General features: G+C 40.2%; 1 protein-coding gene across 3 annotated transcripts in view; it reads left to right on the forward strand.

Annotated features, from left to right (window-relative positions):
- ELAPOR2 (endosome-lysosome associated apoptosis and autophagy regulator family member 2) overlaps nucleotides 1–7955 on the forward strand; it is a 186070-nt gene extending 178115 nt beyond the window's left edge. For all 3 annotated transcript variants that reach the window (XM_027102723.1, XM_027102725.1, XM_027102724.1), the window contains one exon: nucleotides 5192–7955. In XM_027102723.1, the coding sequence (XP_026958524.1) occupies nucleotides 5192–5251 (60 nt within the window). In that variant the 3' untranslated portion in view covers nucleotides 5252–7955. The remainder of the gene's footprint in view (nucleotides 1–5191) is intronic.
- The last annotated feature ends 5225 nt before the right edge of the window (nucleotides 7956–13180 follow it).

Raw genomic sequence — 13180 nt, forward strand, 5'->3', positions numbered from 1 at the left:
ATGATTTTTAGTGCTAGTTGCTCCTGTGAGGCACACCGGAGCCTGACTGGGAGGCTGTCCTCCTGCCAGAGGAGTATTAACACCATCCAGTCAGTTGAACCGTGAACTCTTTGAACCCACTTCCCAGTACTCAGCCCACAACCAGCTCCCCAGTTCCTCTTCATTTCCAGGCAAGAAAACGGAGGACTGTTTTATTGCCTTGTTTGCCATACAGTGTGGTCAGCATGTCTGTTCCCAATTCTCGGGGACTTTCCTTAAATCTTGTTAACCAGAGTGTGAAGCTCTCTTCTAGAAATGTCTTCATTAACTTCCTCCTCTCATCGGCAAAACAGTGAAGAACTGTGAAGGTAATGAAATCGCACTCTACTTACTGGCCAACAGATTAGCCCGCCATAGTTTCATAGACGCTTTGGAAGATGGAATGAGTCTTCTGGGTCAGAGACAAAACACAGCTTATTACTCACAGCATTAGCATTGGCCCAAATCACAGCATTTGTATTGGTTCCTCCAGCCTCACTTCCCACACAATGAAGTGGACTAGATGACGCCTGTATACAGAGTGGGTTACGTTATTGTAGAGGAACTGGCTTGGAGAACATGAGTCTTTTATAATGGGCCCGACGTATGTCTGCCATTTGCTCCACAGGGAAAGACAGTATCTGTAGCTTTCTGGGTTGTAAGCAAACGTTTCCTTTATTCTGGAAGGAGACTTTATCTATATCATCCAAGGCTGTTATAGAAACATCTTTGGAAAATCACCTAGAATAAAGGACTATCAGTGTCTTTTCACAAGACTTGCAGAAACACAGGAGGCCCATGAAAAACTATCTTCCATCACAAGTTGACTTAGACTTCTCACCTGGTGTGATCTTGTGATTCCCTATTTGTTTTTTTTTTTAACATCGTTATTGGAGTATAATTGCTTTACAATGGTGTGTTAGTTTCTGCTTCATAACAAAGTGAATCAGTTATACATATACATATGTTCCCATATCTCTTCCCTCTTGCGTCTCCCTCCCTCTCACCCTCCCTCCCACCCTCCCTATCCCACCCCTCTCTCCCTGTGCTATGCGGCTGCTTCCCACTAGCTATCTCTTTTACGTTTGGTAGTGTATATATGTCCATGGCACTCTCTCACTTTGTCACAGCTTACCCTTCTTCCTCCCCATATCCTCAGGTCCATTCTCTAGTAGGTCTGTGTCTTTATTCCCGTCTTGCCCCTAGGTTCTTCATGACCTTTTTTTTTTCTTAGATTCCATATATATGTGTTTGATTCCCTATTTGTAAGGGTGGTATCTTACAATGAAGGGAGGCTTTAGGTGCCAGGGAATGCATTTAAGGGAAAGTCATCTCTGAGCTGAATCTAAAAGAATAAGTGGGCATTATGAGCACTACCTAAAACATTAAGTGTTTCCTCCTCTTACAGTACCTCTTCTGTTTTTATATTATAGCCAGAGAAGTGAAAGCTTGAAAAGATTCTTGAAAACAGTCACAGGAAACAGGGAGGGTAGAGCTTTTTTCCCTGAGAAGGTGCAGTGTGCCACATTTTTTTTTTTTTTTTTTTTTTTTTGTGGTACGCGGGCCTCTCACTGCTGTGGCCTCTCCCATTGCGGAGCACAGGCTCCGGACGCGCAGGCTCAGCGGCCATGGCTCACGGGCCCAGCCACTCCACGGCATGTGGGATCTTCCCGGACCGGGGCATGAACCCGCGTCCCCTGCATCGGCAGGCGGACTCTCAACCACTGCGCCACCAGGGAAGCCCCCAGTGTGCCACATTTTATTTTGAATAGCAATTTTAGTCAATGTAATGATTTTGTTTTCATTTTTTAAGATGAAAATTTGAAGTATTCCAGAAAAGTTGAAGGGATTGTGCAGTGGTACAACCATATATCCACCACGTAAATCTTACTCTTTATTCCATATCTCTCCATCCCTCTATCCATTTATTGATCTATCTTCTTTTTTTTTGATGTGTTTCAAAGTGAGTTTCAGACTTCAATACATTTGATGCCTAAACACTTCAGTTTACATATAATTGATGAGAGAATTCAATATTTTAAGTTTTTTTTAAAGGCAAAATGTTTACACAGAGTGAAATGTATATTTCACAAATACACACAATGTGATGAAATTTGAGAAATGAATATACCTGTGTAACCCTAAATCCTGTGAAGATATAGAACAGTAGTCTGATGTCTGAAAGTGAACTCATGTCCTTATGTGTATACTCAGTCCCCATCCTCCAGGGGAAGCTATTGTGATGATCTCTTAAAACTATAGATTAGTTTTGCCTGTTTCAGAACTTCACATAATCGTAATGCCAGAGAGTGAAGTTTTTGTGTAAGTTTTCTTCCGCTCAGAAAAATCTTTCTGAGATTCGTCCACCTTGTTGTGTTTATCTATAGCAGATTGCTCCCTGTGGAGGAGTATTCTGTTGTATGGATTTGCCACGTTTGTTCATCTGTTCTCCTTTTGAAGGACCCTTGTGCTATTTCCAGTGTTTGACTGAATGAAGCTGCTATGAATGCCATTGTACAAGTTTTATTGTGTCCCACTTTAAAATTTTTTTTTACTTTTTATTTTTAAATTTTTTTTATGTGTGTCCCACTTTTTAAAATGTTACATATGATTTTATGGAGCAAAAAACTTTATAAATTTCTTAACTACTGTGTCAAGTAAGGTTTACTTTGTCTTATATATATCCTTATTCATGTTCTAAAGGCCATACTTCTTTGGTATTTCCTTATGCACTGGATTTGTGGGGTTTCATTTATAGACTTACTTCACTTGACTTTTCTTAACAATTAAAAAATACCTTCAGTTGATTTTTTTCCCTTTTGTTCATGTCACCGTCATTTATGGGATACTATCCACCGGGTTTTGGTGAGATGTCATATTAGACACAGTTAATCTCAGAGACTAGTTTATTGATGGAAGACATATGCACATCAAACACACACATTCATGCACACACACAACCCACGTACACAGGATAATCTGGTATGACGAGTATTGAGTAAGGTCTCTTGGAGTACAGAAGAGAACAGAGTACAGTTAGGTGGGTAGTGACAAGCTAAGGAGAAGCTTCTGGGAGAAGTTGGATTTTGAGTAGATTCTTGAATTTAGAGCTTAAAAAGATCATTTTACATGGCATCTTTATTTAATGCATGAGTAAACTGAAACCTAGAGAGGTTCACTTATTTGTCCAAGAGTGGGTGAGATGGGAATTAGAAACCACGTATTCTGAGTTCCAATCCAGGTTTTTTCCTTCTGCATGGTGGTGTTTCAGTACATTTTCACAACCACTGATTGACAGCCAACCATGTGCTAGGCCTTGGGTCATATTATGGGAATTAAAAAGTGAACAAGATACAATTCCTGCTGTTAGGAAGTCCCAGTCAGTAGTGTTAACTACACACACACACACACACACACACACACACACACACGTGCGTGCATGGGTATATATCCCACCACGTCAGCCATAGGAGCAAAATCCCATGTGAACATAGAACACAGAGGAGATGGTAACGAAAGCCCTGTGAAGCCCTAATAGCATGACTGTTTTCAGTGTTTTACTTGAAATATTACCTTGAGGATAAGCAACAGGTCTCTGTCTGCCCTTCCTGAAGAACAAGTTGAATCAAATCTTCTCAAGGCAGGGCCACAGAAAGCTCAGCTTTCTCTTATAGTTCATGGCTGATACTCTAACACTCTTTCCTGTAATACACTGTGAGCTCCTTGAGAGCAGACGTTTTGTATCCCATAAAGTCTAGTCCTGTTCCTGTAACACATGGGTGCCTAATAAATACTTGAATTATCGATGGTTATTCCTAGAAGATTAAGGCTGGTGAACATGAGACTTCAGGCAGGATCTCCCAGAGCCGGTGGGTTAGGGCGCTGCGATCTGCAGGCTGCTCTCCCAGGGGCTTGTCGTCTCGGTAGAGGCAGGGACATGGGATATGCTGGTGTTCATGCTGTGATTTTTTTTTTCTGTAATCCTGACCATGTGGCCTTAAATTGATCTGAAGTCTCTGATTTCTCCACTCAAATGAGAGAAGACACAACAGCAACCTCATTCTTCCTGACAGATACTCAATCTCTATTTCCTGTTGTTTCCTCATTTCACTTCTCTGCTTTAGAGACACATCCATGTGCACCCAGGACTGATCTGCCTCATATTTCTTTTATTTTTAAAATAATCCTAGTTCTGTTCATCTTTATTCTCTTCAACAGCATAGTTCCCCCACCCCATTCCAGTAGCCTTCGGAAAGCTTTGTCTAACCATGAAAACATTGGGAGAAACCTCACCTCTTATTTCTCTTTTTCCCCATTAAAGAAGAATAATTTATCTTAACAGGCTACATTTTGAATGTATTATATAACAAATGCCAGCAATGATATATTTGCATTAAATTTTTGATTTATTATCCTAGGTGACTTCTTTTTAATATCTTTAGTAGGCATGATTCCCAAAGATTTTCCTCCAACATATCAGTGGACCCAAATGATCTTGTGTCTTATTGGTGTTATCTTTATTTCTGCTCTCCTTTTTTCTGATTATTTACCCTGTGTTATCTTGAGAATATTTAGTTTACTGTCTACAATTTGCATGGATAGGTCATCTATTTCAGCACCCGGATCAAATATCCCCCTTGCATGGGTCTCAGTGATTTCTTCACAAGAATCACAGCTTCATCTTTTGGTATCTGTTGCAGTCATGTGTTGGCTTCTGTTTTGAATTGTGTGTCTTATCCCCTGGACATCTGTTTGGGATTGCCATGTACACACTGCTATATTTAAAATGGATAACCAACAAGGACCTACTGTATAGCACAGGGAACTCTGCTCAATATTATGTAACAACCTCAATGAGAAAAGAGTCTGAAAAAGAATAGATACATGTATATGTATAAATGAATCACTTTGCTGTACTCCTAAAACTAACACAACATTGTTAATCAACTCTACTCCAATATAAAATAAAAAGTTAAAAAAAAAGGCATCATTCAGGGTAGGCATGCTATCTGTTTTATATCTGCCACCCTCCTTTAAATGTAAAATCCTAATTACAAGTGGCAGGTACGTAGATTAAAATGATTTCAGAACTTAGTTTCTGGATATGTAAGCTCCTAAAATCTTACTGGAATTTTAGTGAGTTGATTTTGTCTTAATATTTTTTCCCCCATAGGACAAAGAAGACCATTTTGAATCTGTTCAACTGAAATCCTCAAGATCTCCCAATATATGAAAGACAGTGCTGTAGCCTTCAGACTAATGAACAAAGAAACCTGCTCTCTAGTCTTACAGGACCATAGTTTAGAGCCTGTCCTCGTATCCGGCACATTGGTGATGTCACGGAGGCGGGCCATGCCGCTGAAAAGGGAAGGAGGTTGAAATGTTAGATTGCCTTATAACATGGTCAAGTGTCTTGCCAAAAATAAGAAAGCAAATGTTTTGAGTCTCAACTGAAGATGAAGCTCAACTCAGGAAGAGATGTATCTGTATATACAAATAACTCAAAACCAAGGTTAAGCCCACGAGTGCACTGCTGATGCATGCCATAGAATTAATGGGTAACTTTCCTTCTTTATGAATTCTATATAAAAAGTGTGTTTGGAGGGCTGATGTGAGCATATGCATTGTGATCCCATTTATGTCTTGTCTTTGTTTATATTTTGGGGAACAATTTGAAAAAATTTTTAAGGTACAGTTATTTTTTCCCATTATTTATTTTCCTGACAGACCTTAAAACATGTTTTCTATTAAAAATGGTGAACAAAGAAAGACAATAGATTTTTCATTTTTCCATAGGGTATCCTTGTTGATTTCAGAAGCCTAAGTAAGCAGTAATTCTTAAGGAAGAGTCAGCATGTGCTTGGGTTATCTAACTTATAATCGCCTTTGAAATTCCATCCTTGTTGGAACTGGTAAGAAGGGCTTGACTGAAAGTGGGATTCTTAAAAAAAAAAAAAAAAGGATAAGGAGAAGCCTTGACTTTCCACTGGTACAAACAAGCTGACACTATTATAAAAGTCAAATGGCTTGAAACAATTTATGTAATACTTGAAGTATAATTTAGAATGAGTAGGAAAGCTTGTTTATCAGATCACTTGCAAAATCATGAGAAGAAAGTGGGCTGGCTTGTCTATAAGTACAGACAACTGTACAAAGGTATTGGGATAATTTCATGATCTCCAGAAAACGACAGTGGGACATTTACCCTATGTCAGGCATCAAAGGTTATATGCTTATTTTCCTGCCAAAGACTTTAAGGATTATGACTTCCATGAAAGTTTTCTTTTTAAGTTAGCAGGGCAGGGATTGAATTTTAGAAAATCGCATATAACTGTATTCAGAATAAGAATGTGGTTGTGTCCCATAAGCAGTCATGAAATAAGTGTTGTTGCTCTTATCCAAAAATGATCCAGGTAATTGTCATATTTCCTATGATGGACGGGTTATATTGGTATTAGTGCGACTTAAATACCGTTGGTTGAAAGAAGTTTGAATGAAGCTGGATTTGACCAATTTTGTGTAAAACTTAATTGTTTTAGAAGCGGGAAAGAGGGGAGTTTTCTGACCATTTATAATCTAAGGTGCTCTGGTTTGTTTCCAATAAACAGTGATCTTTACAGGTTTTAATCCAGATTTTTTAGAAGCCTGGTGATTGGCCGAGAGAGGCAGGGCATAGGGGCAGGGTTTATTGAATGTTTTGCCCCAAGTCTGTCCATGAGGTATGACTTGTAACTTTTGATTCAGCAGGTCGTCCTTAGTTTTGTGGCAAATGAGATAAAAATAAATAATTGAATTTATTTGACTGGTGGGTAAAACACTGGACCATTCTGTTATTGTTGAGTGAATGTTTGTTTTGTGTACATCACTACTGTTGGATTCGTGAGTATAGGTGAGGTTGCCGTTGTTTTATTGTTTGTTGTGAAATTCACGGAGGGCATTGCTTTACATAAACGTCTTCCACGTTTAATGTCTTAAATTCTGTTTTAACGAAGAAATTATTTTGGCATTGCTCATTTTTATCCTGCCAACAGTGCTGATGACCCTTTCCCCATGTTGATCAAAATTTAAACAGAAGAATGAAAATACACTTGAAGTGCACCCTTTTAGAGGAACCCTGGCAAAGTCATACAGACTGGACAGAGTCAGGTAGTTTCCGCGTAGTCACCTGTCACCTCTCTCTTCATCTTTGCTGTGCTCAACGTGTACGTTCCAAGCCATAGAGATAATTGGGATTTGCTCCCAGGTAGCTTCTTTATTCTCCTGTCACTGGACTAAAATCTCTGACGTGTCAAAAATGCCTTAAATTTTAATGAACTCTCTGAAAATATAGTTGGCATTCAAGGATATATTTATTTTATTTCTAATTTTAGATATAAAATAGATTTTGGCAGCTCAGTCCCATCTTTGGAAAGAGCTGACTTTTTCCTTTGGATCCCAGTGGGTTGTCATTTTATTCCAAGCACTGAAGAAGTATGACAGAAGGAGTATTGTGAGGAAAATATTCAGATCAATCCTGGCCATAGAACTCACTTTAATTTTATGTCTTGCCTTTGCAGATCTCAGTGGAATGTTGAAAGGCATAAACAAATTAATCACGTTTCTATGATTTTTAGCTGACAGTTGTTATTTCCTTTCCCCTCTAAGTGGTGGAAGTTATTTGTTATTTTTCTAAAAGGCAGTTTTGAAGGCTTAAATACTCCATTAAGTCAGCTGTTACCTATAATATCTCTTAGCGCTCTGTCAAAACATTTAAATCAGCTTTCCACTGAATGAGATTATGTCTTCTATGGATAAATTATATCATGCCATTTAACAATGTTGAGCAATTTGATATGTGTTCACTTGATTTAAAAGATTGGATTCTATTCTTGTTGACTTTTCCCCTCTTTGGTTACCAGTGATCAAGTCCTTTCCAGGATTAAAAATGTTTCATAGTATTTTTGTGTAGATTTTTGTCATTATTTTCTTCCCCAGGAGAGAAAAGGTGGTTTAAATGGTTATGTTGAACAATTGCTTGGGTCTAGTCATTTACCATTTGGGGTCTCCAGGTTCCCAGGTGGTGGGTCATCGATTGACTCTAGTTCTTCAAGACAGACCTGGTCAACTGTCATCTGACATGTGTCAGTAGAGCTACTTCCTGTGACTCGTGGTCATTCCTAATGGGAGGCTAATACGCAGATCATTTCTCTCTTCCTAACGAAAGTAAATTTCCTGGGAGTCGTGGTGGGAAGATGATTTTACTGGCAAGTTTATTTTATTGATTTATTTATTTTTAGGTCTGCATGAGTGGTATTTAATCAGCTTTACTGAGGAATGATATACAAACAATAAACTCCATCCATTAAACATGTGCAATACGAGTTTTGAAAGTTTTATATACCTGTTACATCACTACCATAATCAACATACAGAACATTTTCACCACACCCAAAGATTTCTTATAGCCTTCCTTTCTCCTTTCACCTCCAGCCTCCAGGCAACCCCTGATTTGATTTTTAACCATTACAGCTTAGTTTGGACTTTTTATAAATGAAGTCAGGCAGGAATGTAGTCTTTTATGTCTGGCTTCTTCAGCATAATGATTCTGAGTTTCATCCATGTTGGTGTGGGTAGCAGTAGTTATTTTTTATTGCCGAGTAATAGTCCATTGAATGGTGGAATTACACTTTGTTTATCTGTTCATGGGTGTTTCCAGTTGCATTAGAGTTTTTATTATCACTTAAGAGTGCTGTCTACTTCAGTGCAGACAGGACCAGTTTACATTTCTTCAATACAGAAGAATCAGATGTTTTAGTAGGTGAAAAGTATAAATTGCCTCATCTGGCCCATTCCTTGATCTGATTCTGTCTCAAAGGTCCTCATCCTTGAACTCAGGTCTCAACACAGTCAAGGCACTTTCCATTACTTTTTTTTCATTGTATTGGCATGTTTAAAGTCAGTGTATTGCTGACATTTACCTTTTGACAGTGAAGATGTATAGAGTAGAACTTCTTCAGAGGACTTACATATCCTCACATCTATTTTCTACTGACCATGAACATTATCTCAGGTTTACATGCCCAAGTCCTAAATTAAGGTCACCCTAAAGAAAAGGACTCAAGGGGAGTAAACTGAAAAAAATCCCAACACCTCACTTATTCCTTGGATGCTAAAATGGAGTTCACCTTCACAGTAAGTGGCCAGAGATTACACACTTGCTGGATATTATTTTGGTTTAACATTTTCAGATGAGTTCATTTTAGGGTCATAAATGAAGGAAGTAAAAGATAGGGGCCAATAATTGAAAATTAATTGATACTACTATTGCAATTGATATTAATTGATGTTACTATTGCAATTGTCTAGATCAGAGGCCAGCAAACTTTTTCTGGAAGGAGTCAGATAGTAAATATTTTCAGCTCTGCAGGTCATGTGGTCTCTTGCAACTCTTCAATTCTGCCATTGTAGCACGAAAGCAGCCACAGGCAATATACAAATGGGTGTGGCTGCATTCAAATAAATGTACTTTATGTGCGTGGAAACCTGTCATGAAATGTTACATTTCTTTTGATTTTTTCCTCCAACTATTTAAAAATGTAGAAGCATTCTTAGCTCACAGGTTTTATAAAAACAGACGCTAGGCTAGGATTTGACCTGCGAGCCGTGGTTTGTTGACCACTGGTTTTAGTCACTACAACCCACAAACAAAACTATTTGGAAGAATCTGTTTGCACACATTTTTTTGCCCTTTAGGAGTTTACACCTTCAAAGTTTCTCAAGTCTCTAGAGAGGATCAAGAAAAAAATAACCCACCCCCCTCCCTTGATGATTTAATCACTCACCAGGTGACCAAGCTAGGTTCTCTCCTGAGTTCCTTTTATAGTTCTGGGACTTGATTGTGGATATTGATTAGGAAATGATAAACCTAAAACAAGTGAATTGGTTCAAAGTCAACCAGCACAATTGATTTAAAAGCCTTTCTCATTGTGGTTTCTATGACATTTGTTGCTAAGGTAACTGGATTTGGAGATAATATTCAATCTTACGTACAGATTTATTTCAAGTAACTATGTGGAAGTAGTGTATATTGATGCATATAGTGTCAGCCTAGATTCCTGAGCTCTGGCGCTGGAGAGGGTCCCCTGCCAGCCCTGGAGGGTCCATGGCATGTGTTCAGGCTGCGCACACCTCAGTCCACACGCATTTACCAAATCCTATTTTAAGACTGACTGAGCTGCAGAAGACACGTAGGATTCCTTCAGTGATTGATGGTTCAAGAAACAGACCTCCAGTCGCCTTGAACGAAATGTCCCAGTTTGGCTTTTCATTTGCTGGAATTTTCCTCATCTTATGAACAGTGACTCTTCGATGAAGAGCCCTGTCTAAAGTAGCTTGTGGATATTGGTAACTTTGGTTTGGAGGGGAGTAAATATTTCCTCTATCTCAGATGGCTGATTTCAGATTACCATTGCTTGGCTTAAATGAACGAGTCCAACCGGTGACAACTGTGCACATCTAAGCTTTCTGTCACAGAACAGGAGTGATAACTGCCTTATTCATGGGTTTGGGCCTTATTAGGGCTGTGAAGGTTAGAATCCATACGGATGGTCCATCTTCCTGGCGCCTCACTTTTCTTGGCTTCTCCATGTTTGTAGCCCTTTGCTGAAGAGCTCTGGCACCCAGAACTCTCTGAGTGGGTGCGTGGATAAAGAGGGGGCGAGCTGAGGGGCAGTGTGGGGTGCATGCTGTAAAGGGACACTGGCTGAATTAACTCCTTTCAGGCACCCTCCTAATCTGTCCTCTGTGTGGCCTGCAAACGAGCTTGCCTCACACTTTGCAAATGGGACCTTTTTATTTTACCATGAGAAGCCTGAGTGCACAAGAGAATCTTAATACTTGAACTAGAGAGGACACGGAGCATTCCAGACACGGTCAACTCTCAGGAATCCAACAATAATCAACCATAACATTAGGTTCTGGTATGTTTTTTATGAGTGGGATAGAGCATGCTGCTTGAGTTCCTTAAATTCAGGATGTTTTTGCAAAGATGGATCGGCTCAGTGAGTTTTATATTCTGAGAGAATGAAATGTCATTACCGGAGTTAAAAAAGAATCAATCCAGAACCTATTTGTTTGAAATGCCTCATGTGAAAAAGATTTTATAGCTGCTATTTTCCATACAGATGCTGAAAGTTCCTTAAAAAATTACTTCTAGGGATCACACGTTAGGGGATGCACTTTTGAATAGGAAACACGGTACGAGGCAGGGGAGAGAAAGGTGATGAGAGCTGTCGGTCAATGCACTTTCAGTGCAAAGGCAGTGAGTGAAATAGAGCGGCCATAGATCGAAACCCAGCTCTCAGAAACACCCACTCAGGATTCACCCACAGCCCAATTGTCTTGTTTACAAAGATCCACGATCCATTTGATTACTTTAGGCATTAGCTGTGTCTCTGAACAACCCAACTGATACTGCCTTCCTTAGCCTGTCACATCCCATCAGTGGATTGAGTTTATTTTCTCTCCCATCAGCCTTGCCGTTGCCTTGATATTGAGCAGATGCTCATTCTGAGTACACTTATCTAGCAGTCCTGCCAGTTTCTGTCACAACAGACTTTTTTTTTTGCAGTACGCGGGTCTCTCACTGTTGTGGCCTCTCCCGTTGTGGAGCACAGGCTCCGGACGCACAGGCTCAGCGGCCATGGCTCACGGGCCCAGCTGCTCCGCAGCATGTGGGATCTTCCCGGACCAGGGCACGAACCCATGTCCCCTGCATCGTCAGGCGGACTCCCAACCACTGCGCCACCAGGGAAGGCCAACAGACTTCTTTTTTGCCATCTAGTGCTGTTGAATCTGTGACTCAGTCTGCCCCACCCACTCCCCCCCAGTCCAGGTTCTTCTTTGAATATGAGAGTTTAGAGACTGTTTGCACTGTGGTCTTTGAGCATCTGGTGAGTTTTGAACACATTGATGAGGATGCTGATTCAAATGCATGCAGAAGGAAGAAGAGAATCTCTAACATAGGACTCCTCACTTTATTTCCTTCAAGGCCGGTCCTGTTGGCTTTTATGCACCTGCTCATTATTTCTGAATATTTTTAAAGTAGTACCAGTCTTGGTTAACCAGGCCCTGGTTCTTTAGCCTGTGGGTCCCTCATAGCCTCCTCTTCCTTCCTCAGTTGCAGTTCCCTCATTAGCATATTTTCCAGTCTTGTTGCTTCTTAAAGGCAAGAACTATGTGTTAATCATCTTTTTCTCTGTCGTGGGTTGAAGAGTGACCCCTTAAAAGATACGTACACATCCTAATGGTACTTCATTTCCAAAAAGGGCCTTTGTAGATGTCATTAAGGATCTTGACATGAGATCACCCTGCATTGTCCCGGTGGGCTCTAAATCCAATGACAAGTGTCCTCATAAGGGACACACAGAGGAGAAGGTGACATGAAGGTAGACGTAGAGATTAGACTGATTTGATGTCAGGAAGCTGCCAGCCACCAGAAACTAGAAGAGGGATGGAATGGATTCTCCCCTGCAGCTAAGAGGGTGCAACCCTGATGACACTGAGGGTCAGTTTCTGTTGTTCTAAGCCACCCAGTTCGTGTTAAGTTGTCAGATGAGTTACAGGAGACGGATACCTTCTCTGTCCATGGTATCTGGTGCAGGACCTAGCAGATAGGTACTCAGCGAAGTTTTCTACATGAATCAATGGTTCGTGACTCAAGGGTTTACTGGGAGAAAAAGGACAGTGCTGGTAAGAATGAGCCAGTTTTAGCTTATCCGTGCTTTCCCTGTTTGCTCCTTTATTTAGGTTAGTAAAATATTCACGTTTAGAGATGAGTCTGTATGCCTGAGCATTGTTCTTGGGACTTTGGAAAAGCATTGGAAAAGAAGATGTGCTACATTTTTGTTGCTACGTTCAGCTATGAACCATGAGAGTGATTTTCCAGTGGAATAACAAGAGGCTTCCCCAGGCTCCTTGCTAGTAGTTAAGGTTGTTTTGGGAAATGAGAGCCATCAAACCTGCCCTGGCAGGTCAGCCTCTGCAATCAGAGGAATGCAGGGATGGAGGAACCCTCTCTTTGCCTCAGAGCCATATTTGGGCAAAATCTGGGCTGCCGTACACATGTGGCTTAAAGAAACCAACAAGGGTATTATCATCTGGCCACTGTAATCCCCTGATATTT

This window comes from Aethalodelphis obliquidens, unplaced genomic scaffold (assembly GCF_003676395.1).
Source record: "Aethalodelphis obliquidens isolate GAN/ISIS:26980383/991018 unplaced genomic scaffold, ASM367639v1 scaffold5, whole genome shotgun sequence".
NCBI lineage: Eukaryota > Metazoa > Chordata > Mammalia > Artiodactyla > Delphinidae > Aethalodelphis > Aethalodelphis obliquidens.